General features: G+C 25.3%; 3 protein-coding genes across 6 annotated transcripts; 2 read left to right on the forward strand and 1 right to left on the reverse strand.

Annotated features, from left to right (window-relative positions):
• Positions 1-545: 545 nt before the first annotated feature.
• Bm8001 (Uncharacterized protein) lies at positions 546-3,935 on the reverse strand (the record flags this gene model as incomplete). The annotated part of the gene is made up of 9 exons (XM_043081381.1): positions 546-602; positions 787-1,065; positions 1,667-1,786; positions 1,942-2,052; positions 2,294-2,391; positions 3,062-3,174; positions 3,321-3,379; positions 3,563-3,697; positions 3,933-3,935. 9 exons carry the CDS (start codon positions 3,933-3,935, stop codon positions 546-548), a joined length of 975 nt encoding a protein of 324 aa, XP_042937315.1.
• A 3,310-nt stretch (positions 3,936-7,245) lies between these two features.
• Positions 7,246-10,378, forward strand: Bm8000 (uncharacterized protein; the record flags this gene model as incomplete). 3 transcript variants are annotated; one of them, XM_043081382.1, is made up of 7 exons in its annotated part: positions 7,246-7,314; positions 7,492-7,642; positions 7,965-8,086; positions 8,495-8,692; positions 8,869-8,997; positions 9,611-9,753; positions 10,150-10,378. In XM_043081382.1, 7 exons carry the CDS (start codon positions 7,246-7,248, stop codon positions 10,376-10,378), a joined length of 1,041 nt encoding a protein of 346 aa, XP_042937316.1. The 3 variants fall into 3 exon arrangements, with proteins under 3 accessions (XP_042937316.1, XP_042937317.1, XP_042937318.1); XM_043081383.1 differs by lacking the exons at positions 7,246-7,314; positions 7,492-7,642 and having other exon boundaries at positions 7,997-8,086; XM_043081384.1 differs by lacking the exons at positions 7,246-7,314; positions 7,492-7,642; positions 7,965-8,086; positions 8,495-8,692 and having other exon boundaries at positions 8,953-8,997.
• A 672-nt stretch (positions 10,379-11,050) lies between these two features.
• Positions 11,051-12,359, forward strand: Bma-mrpl-49 (the record flags this gene model as incomplete). Of its 2 annotated transcripts, XM_043081385.1 has the most annotated exons (4): positions 11,051-11,180; positions 11,460-11,594; positions 11,678-11,829; positions 12,213-12,359. In XM_043081385.1, the coding sequence occupies 4 exons, from the start codon at positions 11,051-11,053 to the stop codon at positions 12,357-12,359; spliced, it is 564 nt and encodes a 187-aa protein (XP_042937319.1). The 2 variants fall into 2 exon arrangements, with proteins under 2 accessions (XP_042937319.1, XP_042937320.1); XM_043081386.1 differs by lacking the exon at positions 11,051-11,180 and having other exon boundaries at positions 11,519-11,594.
• Positions 12,360-12,408: the final 49 nt, after the last annotated feature.

The raw sequence follows: 12,408 nt of genomic DNA on the forward strand, positions 1-12,408 counted from the left end.
GTTTAAAAGAAAAAATAAAACTGATAATTAATTGATTCATTTTTTCAAAAAAAAAAAAAACCTTTTTTAATGATATAATTTGCAGTGCAGGAGAGAAATTGAATAAACATTTAAATATTTGAAATAATTCATTTCATTAGATGAATGATAATACATTTAAAATTTATGATAATAAAGCATAAATTTGCTAATTTTCACACATATTTCAAACTACATTTTTTTCGACAATGCTATTAATTAATTTTTGAAATTTTACAAAAGCATAAAAAATTTTTTTTCAGATATTAATGACACTGATGGAATATAATTATAATACAGAGCTCTATTCTATTACAAATAAATAATCAAATCATTCAATTTTAATAAGTTATAACAAGTATATCAGATTACTTACCTTAATTATCTAATTTATACTTAATTCTAGCTAATATTAAACTTTATTATCTAATTTACAATTGTTCATAATAAGAATAAATATTAATTTGCCATAGACAATGTTACATATATAAATTAAAATTTGATATTAATTTTTCACATCGATTTTTTCACTGCAATTCGGGAAGATAGGATCGGGCAGCATTTGCAAACATTGTATTCGATAACTATAATTAATTCAGTTTTCTTTTTTTTTTTTTCTTTCTTTTCTTTAAAATTATATTTTTAATTTTCATTCAAAAATCCAAAAGATACAAAGGACAAAAAAAAAAAAAAAAAAAAAGAAAAGAAAAAAAAGAAATATTCTATGCTATATATTATTTGAAGAAAAATATTTACGTGAAAACTTACGCCACGTATATAAGTGGCAAAATATCGGCGAATTTCAGGTCGCATATGTTCAAAATGTACACAACTGAAAAGTTGTACAATTCTAGGAAACGTAACTGGCTGAGCATTTGGATCACGTTTAAGACTATTATAATAATCGTAATTTTGTTGATGAAAGTATATCCAACGCATTATCACTTGAAAACGTTGACATGCTGCATCCTCATATTCTCGTTGATTTTGACGTGTACGTTGCGCATCACGCGAAAGTAAGAAATATAATGCGTTACATGACATTAGCTAAAATTTCTTTTCATTTTTTTTTTTGAAATTTTAAAAAGTAAAATTGCTAAATTTAAAAAAAAAAAAAAAGATTTGCAATATTCAACATTTTCAATCATTTCATTATCATCATATTCAATTAAAATTCTCTAATAGTTACAACAACAAAAAAAAAAAAAAAAATTCTACAAAAGATAAAAAATTAAATTTTCATTTTCATCAAAAATTTTCAAATTTAAAAAAAAAAAAGTTTTTTTTTTTGAAAGTTTGTCAATTTTTTCTTCTAAAACAAAACAATTTTAAAAATAGTTAGAATTCATGCTAATAGTAATTCATTAAAAATTTTATTTTTTTTTAACATTTGATATTTTATTAATTAAATTGTTGAATACTGCTTATTTTGTTGATCTTTTATTATTCACCGATTATTTCCAATTAACTTTAACTTTTTTTTAAAAAAGATTTTTTGATCATATTACTGTCAATTTTTTCTTTATGACAAAAAAAAAAAATTTGCATAAGTTATAGCAATTGAGAATAGCGTTTGAAATAATTTAAATAATAATAATTAGAAAAGGTAAAAAAATTATCAAAATGAATTCAATAATTTAAAACTTACAGCTAATGTACTTCGTTCATTTTTAATTGCTTCATCAATGTATGGCGGAAGATTATTTAACATATTTTCAGCAACAATTTGTTGGGTAGGATAAGTTACACAGCGCATCATTTGATCATCCTATAAAATAATAAAATTTAAAATTATTGATTATTTGCATGATCTATGATCAGTTATAATTAAATATTTATCAATAATCCTTATAAAATAGCTATAAGTAAAGAAATTTCTTATTTAAAAAAAAAAAAAATTTAAAAAAAGGAAAAAATGATTACATGAAAAATAGTTTTGTATGCATCCAACACAGATTCCGGATATTTTGATCGTTGACGTAAGAATGATTCCACTAATCGACTGAGTTGTGCAATACGAAAAAATATTGCACACTAAAAAAAATTTAAAAAAAAAAAAGAAAGAAATAACAATTTAATTTATTTTTAAAATTAATTAAATTTAAATTAATGCAAATGTAAGTAAATACAATTGTAGATTAATTTAATTCTAAAACACATATAATTAAAATATATTTAAAAGACTAATTTTTTTTAAAAAAAAAGAGCAAGAATAGCATAATTATTGTATTTTAATTTTTTTCCGTTAATTTTAAAGCAATAATAATTTAACAACCTGAATCATATCTTGCATTGCAATAGAATCAAATTGAAGTACACCTGCACGCATAAAATGAACTGTTGCTTTAATTGTATGCCAATGAAATGGTAATGCTAAATTTTTTATTTTTGATTTTTATCAAATTTAAAATTATGTAAATTGGAATAATTTAATTATAAGCTAATTAATGATAATAATATTATATAACATCAAATATATTAGAGTTAAGAAAAAAAAAACTTGTATCAATTTAAATTTTTTTATGTAAATCTGAGTGATATGATAAAGGTAATGTGAACGAGACGTCGTCATAAGCGTACGTCATAAGTATGCATTACAAGCACACGTAATATAAGTATACGCTTTTTTTTTTAGCGAGTAGTATTAATTTTGGTGTTTTTGTTGAAATTGAAAACATTTGAATAATTGAACTCGTTAAAAATGCTATAATAAAAAAATGATTTTTTTATCTTATTTTTTTTAACTTTACTTTTATGTCTAATAAATTTTCATTTTTAATTACAACTTTAGTGATTTAATTCATTTATTTTTTTTTATATTTTATATAACAATTTAATCAATAATTAATATTATATGAATGGATTATTTATATGATCGAATATTATTTCTATATTTTAAATTGTAACTAATTCATCCATCTTTCCTTCAATTAACTACTGAAAATGCTAGATAAATTATTATTCCAATCATTTTGCTTTTGTTTACTTTTCTTAGTCACATATTATAAATAAATAAATGATAAAATAATTATACACAACTAACCGGTACAATTCAGGATTGGTGATCGTACGCCGGTTTTATTTACAAGTTCATGAATATAAAGTGAATGAGCACAAGCTATTGCTGTATTAATGGTTTCTACTCGATTTTCACCTCTAAAAAATCATTTTAAATTTATATTGGGTAACTTTAACATTTGCGGCAAATTATGTAAATTTGTTTTGTTTTTTTTTTTAATTTCAGATATATTCAATTTTGTTTACATAATTTAATTTCAGGTATATTCAATAATTCTACTTACTTATGAAATTTTACTGTTCCACCGGTCCATTTGTTTTTTTCTTGAATTACTGCCGCAGGCTAATAATATTAATTTGAGAAAATATGCAAATTATTAATGAATAGAATGATAAGAAGGCTTTAAATTTTAAATTTCAAATTTCAAATATTTCGACATTTTTTTCTTGAATTTTTTTCTTCTTTAATTTTGGGATCTTTTTAAAAATTTTAAAGTTTTTTTTTTTTTTTTTTTAAAAAAGAAACTTTAGCTGAGTGTGCTTGTAAACCATTTGTTGTAACATTTTGGGCATATAATGTAACCGGATCATTTGCGCTATTTGATATGAAGCGCAAATTTCCTCGCAATGGTATCAATTTGGTTGTTACTGTTGTTTCATTCTAAAATAAATGAAAAAATAAAATAAATTACCAAAAAACTAAACTAATTAATTACAATTATAATTGTCATTAAAAAATTCCACATTAAAGTTTAAATTTTTAAATTTATTTGCTAAAAATATAAAAATCAACATAAATTAATGAAATCATATATTAAATAAACATAAATGGTAGAAAAAAAAAATAAAACTCTACAAAATTGATCAGATGAAAAATGATTTAAAAATTATTTTACCATAATTGTATTTCACAAATATTTTACAATTTCACTCCACCGCTCACTGAATGATAATGCGAACACAATAAATTGAAAACTGTAAAGAAATTATATTAGAAATTATTTTATGCAAATTAATATTTTAATTTAATATGCAAAAAAGAAAAAAAAATTTTCTTTCATTGTACAAATAAGAATAGGAATTAGTGTAAATTTTTTTATAAATTGAAACGAATTTAATTAAAATAAATTTAAGTGATGCTAGAAAATAACACTGGGATTATTTCGATATTTTAAATAAAATATTAAAAAAGTGATTGTAAAAAAAAAAAAAAAAAAAACCAATATATTAGGGAAATTGATTATGAAATAAAACTTTTATTAATTAATAAAACTTAATAAAACGATATGCTAATCAATAAAATTGTCTAAATTGAATTAATCATTTAAATTGTTGTTTAAATGTTATTTGAATTAATTAGACACTATAAAAATGTTGAAAAGTAATAAATAATCCCAAAAAAGTTGCAAAACTGTAAATAGCTTTTTTTTTTTTTTTGCTAGAATAATATTATAGTTAAAATTGAAAGCTAAAGTTAGAATTAATTAAAATTAAAGAGTAAATGATGTTTTTCTTAAAATACGTTAATATGCGAAATTTAATAATGAGAACAAAAATTATTTTTATATTTGGACAAATTTATAACCTTTTTAATTAATTGTATTTTATGAGAAAAATTTTTAAATTCTTTCAAAAAATAATTTATGTTTGTTGTTATCGATGCTAATTGATTGTTTATCTGAAATTTTTTTCTTTTTCCTAAAAATTTCATTTCATTCCTATTGTTGTTTACTCCGATACCATCAATTTAGTCTCATTTTCCCTTAACATCACTCATTGACCTCATTCACCTTTGACCTTTTCGGGTCATTTCTTTGATGCTTTAAAGAACAGAAAAAGATTGTTAATTTGAAATCCTTTTCTTTTTCCTAAAAATTTCATTTCATTCTTATTGCTAAAAATATAAAAAGTAAATAACAATTTGCTTCGATAGTATCAATTTATTTTTTTTTTTCCTTAAAATTATTTCTTGACTTCTTCACCTTTGACCTTATCGGATCATTTCTTTGATGCTTTAAAGAACAAAAAAGAATTGTTAATCTGAAATCCTTTTCTTTTTCCCGAAAATTTCATTCCATTCCCTTTCCTTCTATTGTTATTTACTCCGATACCATCAATTCATTTTTTTTACCTAACATTATTCCTTGACCTCATTCACCTTTGACCTTTTCTGGGTCATTTCTTTGATGCTTTAAAGAAAAAAAAAACTCATACACTAGTAGCAACATAAATTCTCCTTTCTCTTCGTTCTTAATTACTTCTGCTGTAAACAACTGTGTTTCACGTGGGTTTCTCTTGTTCTCACGTAACGCAATAATAACGTATGACGTCACTCAAAACTACCTTATCTTCCCACACATATCTTTGTCGGTAAATATCAATGGAAATCTCCGAACTGTACATTACGTGAAGAAGAGATATGAGAAAGTGAATGATAAAGGAGAGAATGAGACAACGTGAGAAATGAAAAAGAGAATATGGGAGGCAGAGATATTATTAGCGACAGGTGTTACTACCTGAATTACTTAATTACTTTAATGGTACTTGCGTACGTGTGCATGTGGGGATTATCTTTCGGCGAATTATTTAACACATATTTCTTACATTCATTTTGTAATTCATTTAGATAATTATTGTAGGAATGTTTTTCTTTTTTTTTGGATAGGAATTTGGATACTCATTTAATTGTCACATATGGCCATTAATGACAGTGAACTTAAATTTGACCCTATGGCAAATTTGTATATTAAATAGTATTTAAATAGGATAGTTCAGGTCATGAAATGGTTGTGGTATAGTATGGATTAAATTTCAGAAGTATATCTGTAAATAATAATATATCGTTTTTAGAATATGCAAATTTTAATCTACTTATATATGCAAATTTTTAGTATATTTCGATTGAAAATCTAAAATTTTAGCTCATTTTTCTATGAGTAAATTGTAATAGAAGTAAACCATGAAATGTGAATTGTTTCTGTGACAAATTTGTACACTGAATGATATTTGATTCAGTATTAGTATTTGGGTTCAGTATTTAATTCAATAATGTAATTCACTAGTAGGTCACTTTATTAAGTACTACACTAATGATTGATTTTAAGTATTACATTAAGGAGTCATAGCTATATCCCTATTTTTACTTTTTTATTTGGCATGCTTGGAATATGCAAATATGGTTCAGTTCTTTTTTTTTGCGAACAAAAAAGAATGGTGCGTGAATTGACAAGTTTGTACATTGATTGATAAAGTAATTAAGATCACAGAATAATATATTTTAGTATCAATATGTGAATTTTTGTGATAGCTTTCGTTGGGAAATTTAGTACTTTAGCTTTTTCTTCAGTTAATAAATGTAATAGTCGTATTATATTAAGAATTGACTGTTGTTCATAAGTATACCTGTAAATAGTATTTATTGTGTTATTTTTTGTAATACTTAGCATATTTGGAATATGTGAATTTTTAATATATTTTGATGGAAAATTTAATTACTTCAAGTTTTTCTTCGTTGATAAACGTAAGCATTAACATGAATTATAACTATAATAAGTTTGTACATTTGTTGTTGAAATAATTAACGTCACGGATTAGCTAGAGAGTATTGAATATTGTTCGTAAGGATATCAGTATGTTGTATCATATCAGTCTTATATTAATAATGCATTCAGGTTATTCGTTGCGTCATATTTTCTGTATAGTTACGTGTAGAGTATGCTATATTTTCCGGAAGAGAACATCAGATATTGTTCTATCTATGGTTATGTTAGCTAGGATCTATTCACTGAATTCAAATCTGATTTAGTTAAGCAATGATTAGTTTAGTTTTACTTTACATGAAAAAGTAATAATTTCAAATGAAGGTCAGGGTCACTAAGGTCTGGCATGTCAGCAGCCCATTAAAATTATATTGACATTGTCAGCATTTTTTCTTCGTTATACCACGTCACTGAACTCAGATGTTTATATTTTAGCAATTTATTTATCTGTTTCCGCTTATATAGCGTTATGTTTTATTATGTAACGAACACGAAACTTATTTGTTCTAGTCTTCATTTTTCAGTAACAAATTTTCGTATTTGAATCAGTGTAATGAATGTTTTATTGCCTGTCTTTTTCAGATTCTTCTTTTTCGGATGCTTCTTTTTTATCGATTTCTTCATGACATTAGCAGATTTTTTTCTTAGTAAATATTCATCGTCAAAAAAAATGACTGAGGAGGACGACAACTGTGATGAATTCTTGTTAGAAGCAATGATTTGTTCGATTTGTTTTACGGTCAGTGTATATGTATATCCATATCAAAATTATGCATATGTTACAGTAAACAAAGGATGCGGATAGAATAGTTAGACTAAATATTTAGCAAATCTTAGTAGATTAAGTATAAAATTAAAATATATTCGTTTGTATGTGCGAATATTCTTTTTTTCTTTTTTTTTATAAATCTTAAAGATATTTGATGAGCCGAAACAGCTACAATGTGGTCATTCATTTTGTGCCTTATGTATCGATCAGCTGTGTAAGGATGTGGGACAGGAATATACCTGTCCCTTATGTCGTGCACATTTTACAATTCCACCAGTGATCAATTATTCCTTAAAAGGTTAGCGTTTCATATAAATCCTTTTCTTCTTTCTGTCTTTTTGGTTTTCTTTGGAACTTTTTGAAGTGAAATAGTTGACTGGATAGACAATCTTATAACGTTTCTTTTTTCTTTCCAGAATACAATCAAATTTAAATTACTTGTTTTAGGTTCAAAGAGAAGAAAAAAAGAAGTAAAATAAGATTATAGGAGAAAGGAAATGAGCCAGCTAAGCTTTCAGTTTAGTATTAGAGATGAAGCGTGATATAAGTTAAAAGAGTTATCATCAAGTATTAAGTTAAAATAATATATTGATTTTTCTGAAGCAGGGAAAATTTTCTAGGCCTTGTATCTCGGATAAAAGAAAGAGATGCTATGATTAAACATTGTCAGCAGTGTTTGAGAATTACAAAACCAGAAGATCAATATTGCTGTGATGATTGCGATCATATTGATAGAATAGAGGTGCCGATCCTTTCTAATAAGGAATAATGAACTGATGAGTATATAACAGTGGAGTTGATAATTGTTATATATAAAAGTTGTTTATTTTTATTTCATTTTATTTTTCCTTTGTGTAGTCAATGAGATGGTAAGTTTGTAGGACAGGAAAATTCTTATCAGAGAGAACACTGGAACCTATATTAGACAAATTAATTTGTGTTAATTAGTTGGAGCTTTGCAACTTGGAGTTTTGAACATAATACTTTTGATAAAGTTATAAAGTTAAGAGATGTGTGCAAACAAATTCATGTAAACATATGCTTTGTAAATAATATTATTGCTTGTCTTGATAAAAGTGTCACAGGTGTAGATGATGATTATCATGAAGAGAGATGAATTCATTTGTATCTTTGGATTTAAATTTTTGAGCACGTTCGTTGCGGTTTGTGTGTAATAAATGGTCATGCTAAGATGGGTCACACTGTATCAAAGTATGGCGAATCAAAGGAACGAGTTAAAACAGCTCGGCAAATACTTCAAGAAATGGTCACTGAATCTCTACAAATTTTGAATGAATGTCAAAAATTGGTGACTGATCGTATCAGTTGTATTGAGGATTTGTTTAAGGTTTGTTTCGATTATAAATTGTACTAAATACTATCTATAAAAAAAACAAAAAAACAAAAGAATTTCGTGAAAAAATATGATTTTTTTTTCATTATTTGAGTGGATAATTTATGAAGTGTAAGTTGAGAAAATGTCTGATAAGAAAAAAATATGTTCTTTTGACATAAGTATTTCAGTTATTGGAGGAGCAGCGTGCACAGTTTCAAGCATTAGAAATATCACTGAATAATGATGAATTTATATCAAAAAACGATATTGATATGAAATTAGAACACGCTCGACGATTGCGTGAAATTTACACGCGAGTTTGTTGCTTGACGTTATTCAGATTATATATAGGAACAGTTAATAAAGAAATATTTTAAAAAGATAAATAATTTGCTTAGTTTATTTGAAATATTGGTTTTTTCACTGTAATTCGGTTTAAAAAAGGCGTAAAATCAAGCTATAGTACTCAACTATTAGGCATAAAGATGGAGAATTGTCTGACATTCGTATCTATTATGTTTGAGTATTGAATCTTATGTTCTCTTTTCAAGTTGTATTATTCTGACTTTTATGAAGTGGACATTATAGGACAGTATTGTGCTGTCATAATATTTTTTTTTTCATCAGTAAATTATTTGTAGAATAGTAATATTTATTGACTCAGAACAGTAATATTGAATCTTATATTGACCCTTTTTCCAGTTAAAATTTTGATCTCCAAACAAATGTAAATGACTGAATGATGACGAGATTTTTTTTTGTCATTAATATTTCTGTTATTAATTGTCCAATATCAATTTTTTTTCATCATATGTTATTAGTGGAGTAGTAAGATGAATGAAATCAGAAGACTTAAGAATTGATCTATATCTGTGGCAGCATAAATACTTATATTCCGGATGTTTTGTTTAGATAATTATTTTATTTTAGACTACATCCGAATTTGCTACACTGATGAATACTATGTTCAGCAAAATTGCAGCAATAACAGAAAGGACAGGCGTGGAATTGGCAAGTCAAACTGCATATAAAGATGTAGCTGACAAAAATGAATTTACTACACAATCCGCGCAGTAAATTATTCTTCAATATTTTTAGCCATGTTGAATGTATCAAAAAAAAAAAAAAAAAAATTATTAAATTATAGTTTGTCAAACAAACTCTATAATTTTGTACAATACATTTTCTAATATAACTAATATTGCATTAATAACTTATTACTTTGTCGCTGTAGTTACGTATAACTCTTGGATTCATAAATAACTTCACAGCATTGTTTTATTAAATTGCTTTGAAACTTAAGTTTTATTTTTCTTTTTATTTTTCATACAATTATCTATTTTTATTTCTTATACATCTATAAGTTGTTAAAGTAAAAATATATTACAAATTGATATATGTAATAAATGGAAATAAGTTTTTTAGTCGTGTAGATTTTAATATTTCTTTAGTATTAAAGTTAATTTCAGAGAGCAAACACAATCATGGTTTGAATATCAGCGAAATGGACGTGTTAGTGCATTATGCTCAGTTATAGCACGCAGAAATGCTGCTATAGCTCGACGTCATCTCATAACGTTCAGTGAGAGCTCTGATTCTGAACTAAGTATGGATATGACGTCATCATCATCGTCTACAGCATCTTTCACATCTTTACCCATATCAAATAATCAGGCTATCTTAGCTCATCAAACTTGATTAATTTTGTGGAAATATAATGATTTATTAATTTTTTAGATAAATAAAGTAGTTTATAAAAGTTCAATTAGCATCATATTAAAAAAAAAAAAAATGTAAAGAGCTTGTAAATACAAATTTTTACAGATTATTTTGAGGAATGTGATTTAGTTTATGCTCCGATATTTTATTTTTGCTCTTGGTAGAATTTTGATGCTTGTTATCAGTTTTCGTAATAATAATTTTTGATATATTCACGTTTAATACATTGAAAAATATAACCGTAATTTTAAATAATCATCATTTGTTCAAATCAGTATATTTATCCATCATTTCTGTGATTAATTAAATATGGTACTGTAATTAAATTCCATAATGCACTCGATACTTTGATCTTTATGGTATAAATTTATGATGTAAATTGCATAGCTTTGTTTAATATCTTATAAAAATTTTTCTCATATTTGAATCGTCTGAAATTCTATATTTCTGCTTTTTGTAAATGTATTTTTTTTTTTTTTTTTAACTCCTGCTCAGTTGTAATGATTAGCAAAAATTCTTAAGATGTTTAATATATTAAAGGAATTCATTGTGTTAATATTAAAAAAAATTGGAGAATAGAAAAGATTTAAATGTAAGCTTTCGATGTAGCAAGGATGTTCTCAATTTCACATGAAGATTTAAGAAAGTTTTATGTTACGACATTCTTTGAAACGAATCAGAAATGTTGTGTTAACAAAATATCCTTGTCGAAAAGAAAATGTCACAACATCAAGTGGTGAAGTTTGGGATGATCCATGGCAAGCTGCTATATCAAAAACAGGTATAAATTTTTGTTGTGAATTAACATTTTACCTTGAGAATATCATTTTGTTTTATTTATATCATTTGTTTTATCAGTTTAAGGATACGAACATTTGTTGTCATTCTTTATTACAATAAATTGTCTTTTTCATTTAAGTTTAAAATTCTTCTAGCTAATAAATTCTGCGATTTTTGTTAGTTTATTTTGTTGCTTCACTTTTTTTTTTTCTATTATCAATCATAAAATTTAACATATTTTTGCTTGATCATAAATTAAATGCACAGAGAGTTATTTTAGAGCATACGCGAAGTAAAGCAGTTGAGATATCAGTTGATTGGAAGTATGTAGAAAGGCTTATGCCAAAGAAATTGATACCTGATGTGCCGAACCATGATACATATCCAACACCTAGTGGATGGAGACCACCAAAACGTATGATTTTTTCTTGATTTTTCTTTTTTCTTTTCTTGGTGGCAATTTTAGGAAATCAATTTTACCTAATAATTGATTTCCAGCTCGACCAGATCTAACATTTTACGTAGAGCGAAATCGTGATCATTTGTTACCACTTTATTTGGAAACGAGGAGAGATCAATTAGATCCAAAGACATTAGAGTTTGAATATGTTGAATTGGTACTGGTGAAAGGAATTCATGGCGATATATTCGTATGTTCTTCTTTTCTTTTTCGTTTCATTTCTAATAATTTATAGTTATTACATCCTATTTATGTTTACTGTCAGTAGAAAACTTTTCTGCATAACAATATGAATCAGTTTTTTTACATTCAATAAATTTCTTTAGTTATGATATTTGAAATTGGTTAGTTTGGTTAGATCTGAATCAAATATTTAGATCTAAGTGATTTTATTTTTTTTTTTTTTTTTGAAAAATCAACTAATAAGTAACTCTCGAAAAAATTTTCTGTAGGATATCATATGCATTGTAATATACGTCATTTTTTGTTCTGTAACATTTCCAATAAAGCAGACTTTTGTGAAATTTCCAGAAAATTAATCATTCTCTTACATTTAAAAAGATTTGTATTAAGGAATGTGAAAAAAAGATGCGAGAATATTTGGAAGAATATTTGCATCATCCGATTGCAACGCATGTTGATGAGCTGAAAGGATTCATTCGAATAAAAGGTGCTGATCGTGCTGTCGTTGAACAGTGTTTGTATGACTTTGGTTTTTGAATTGTTGAAGTTTAGAGAATAAATATTATTTTCAATTGAGAGACGTGCA

Source organism: Brugia malayi, assembly GCF_000002995.4.
Source record: "Brugia malayi strain FR3 genome assembly, contig: Bm_v4_Chr4_scaffold_001, whole genome shotgun sequence".
Classification (NCBI taxonomy): Eukaryota; Metazoa; Nematoda; class Chromadorea; order Rhabditida; family Onchocercidae; genus Brugia; species Brugia malayi.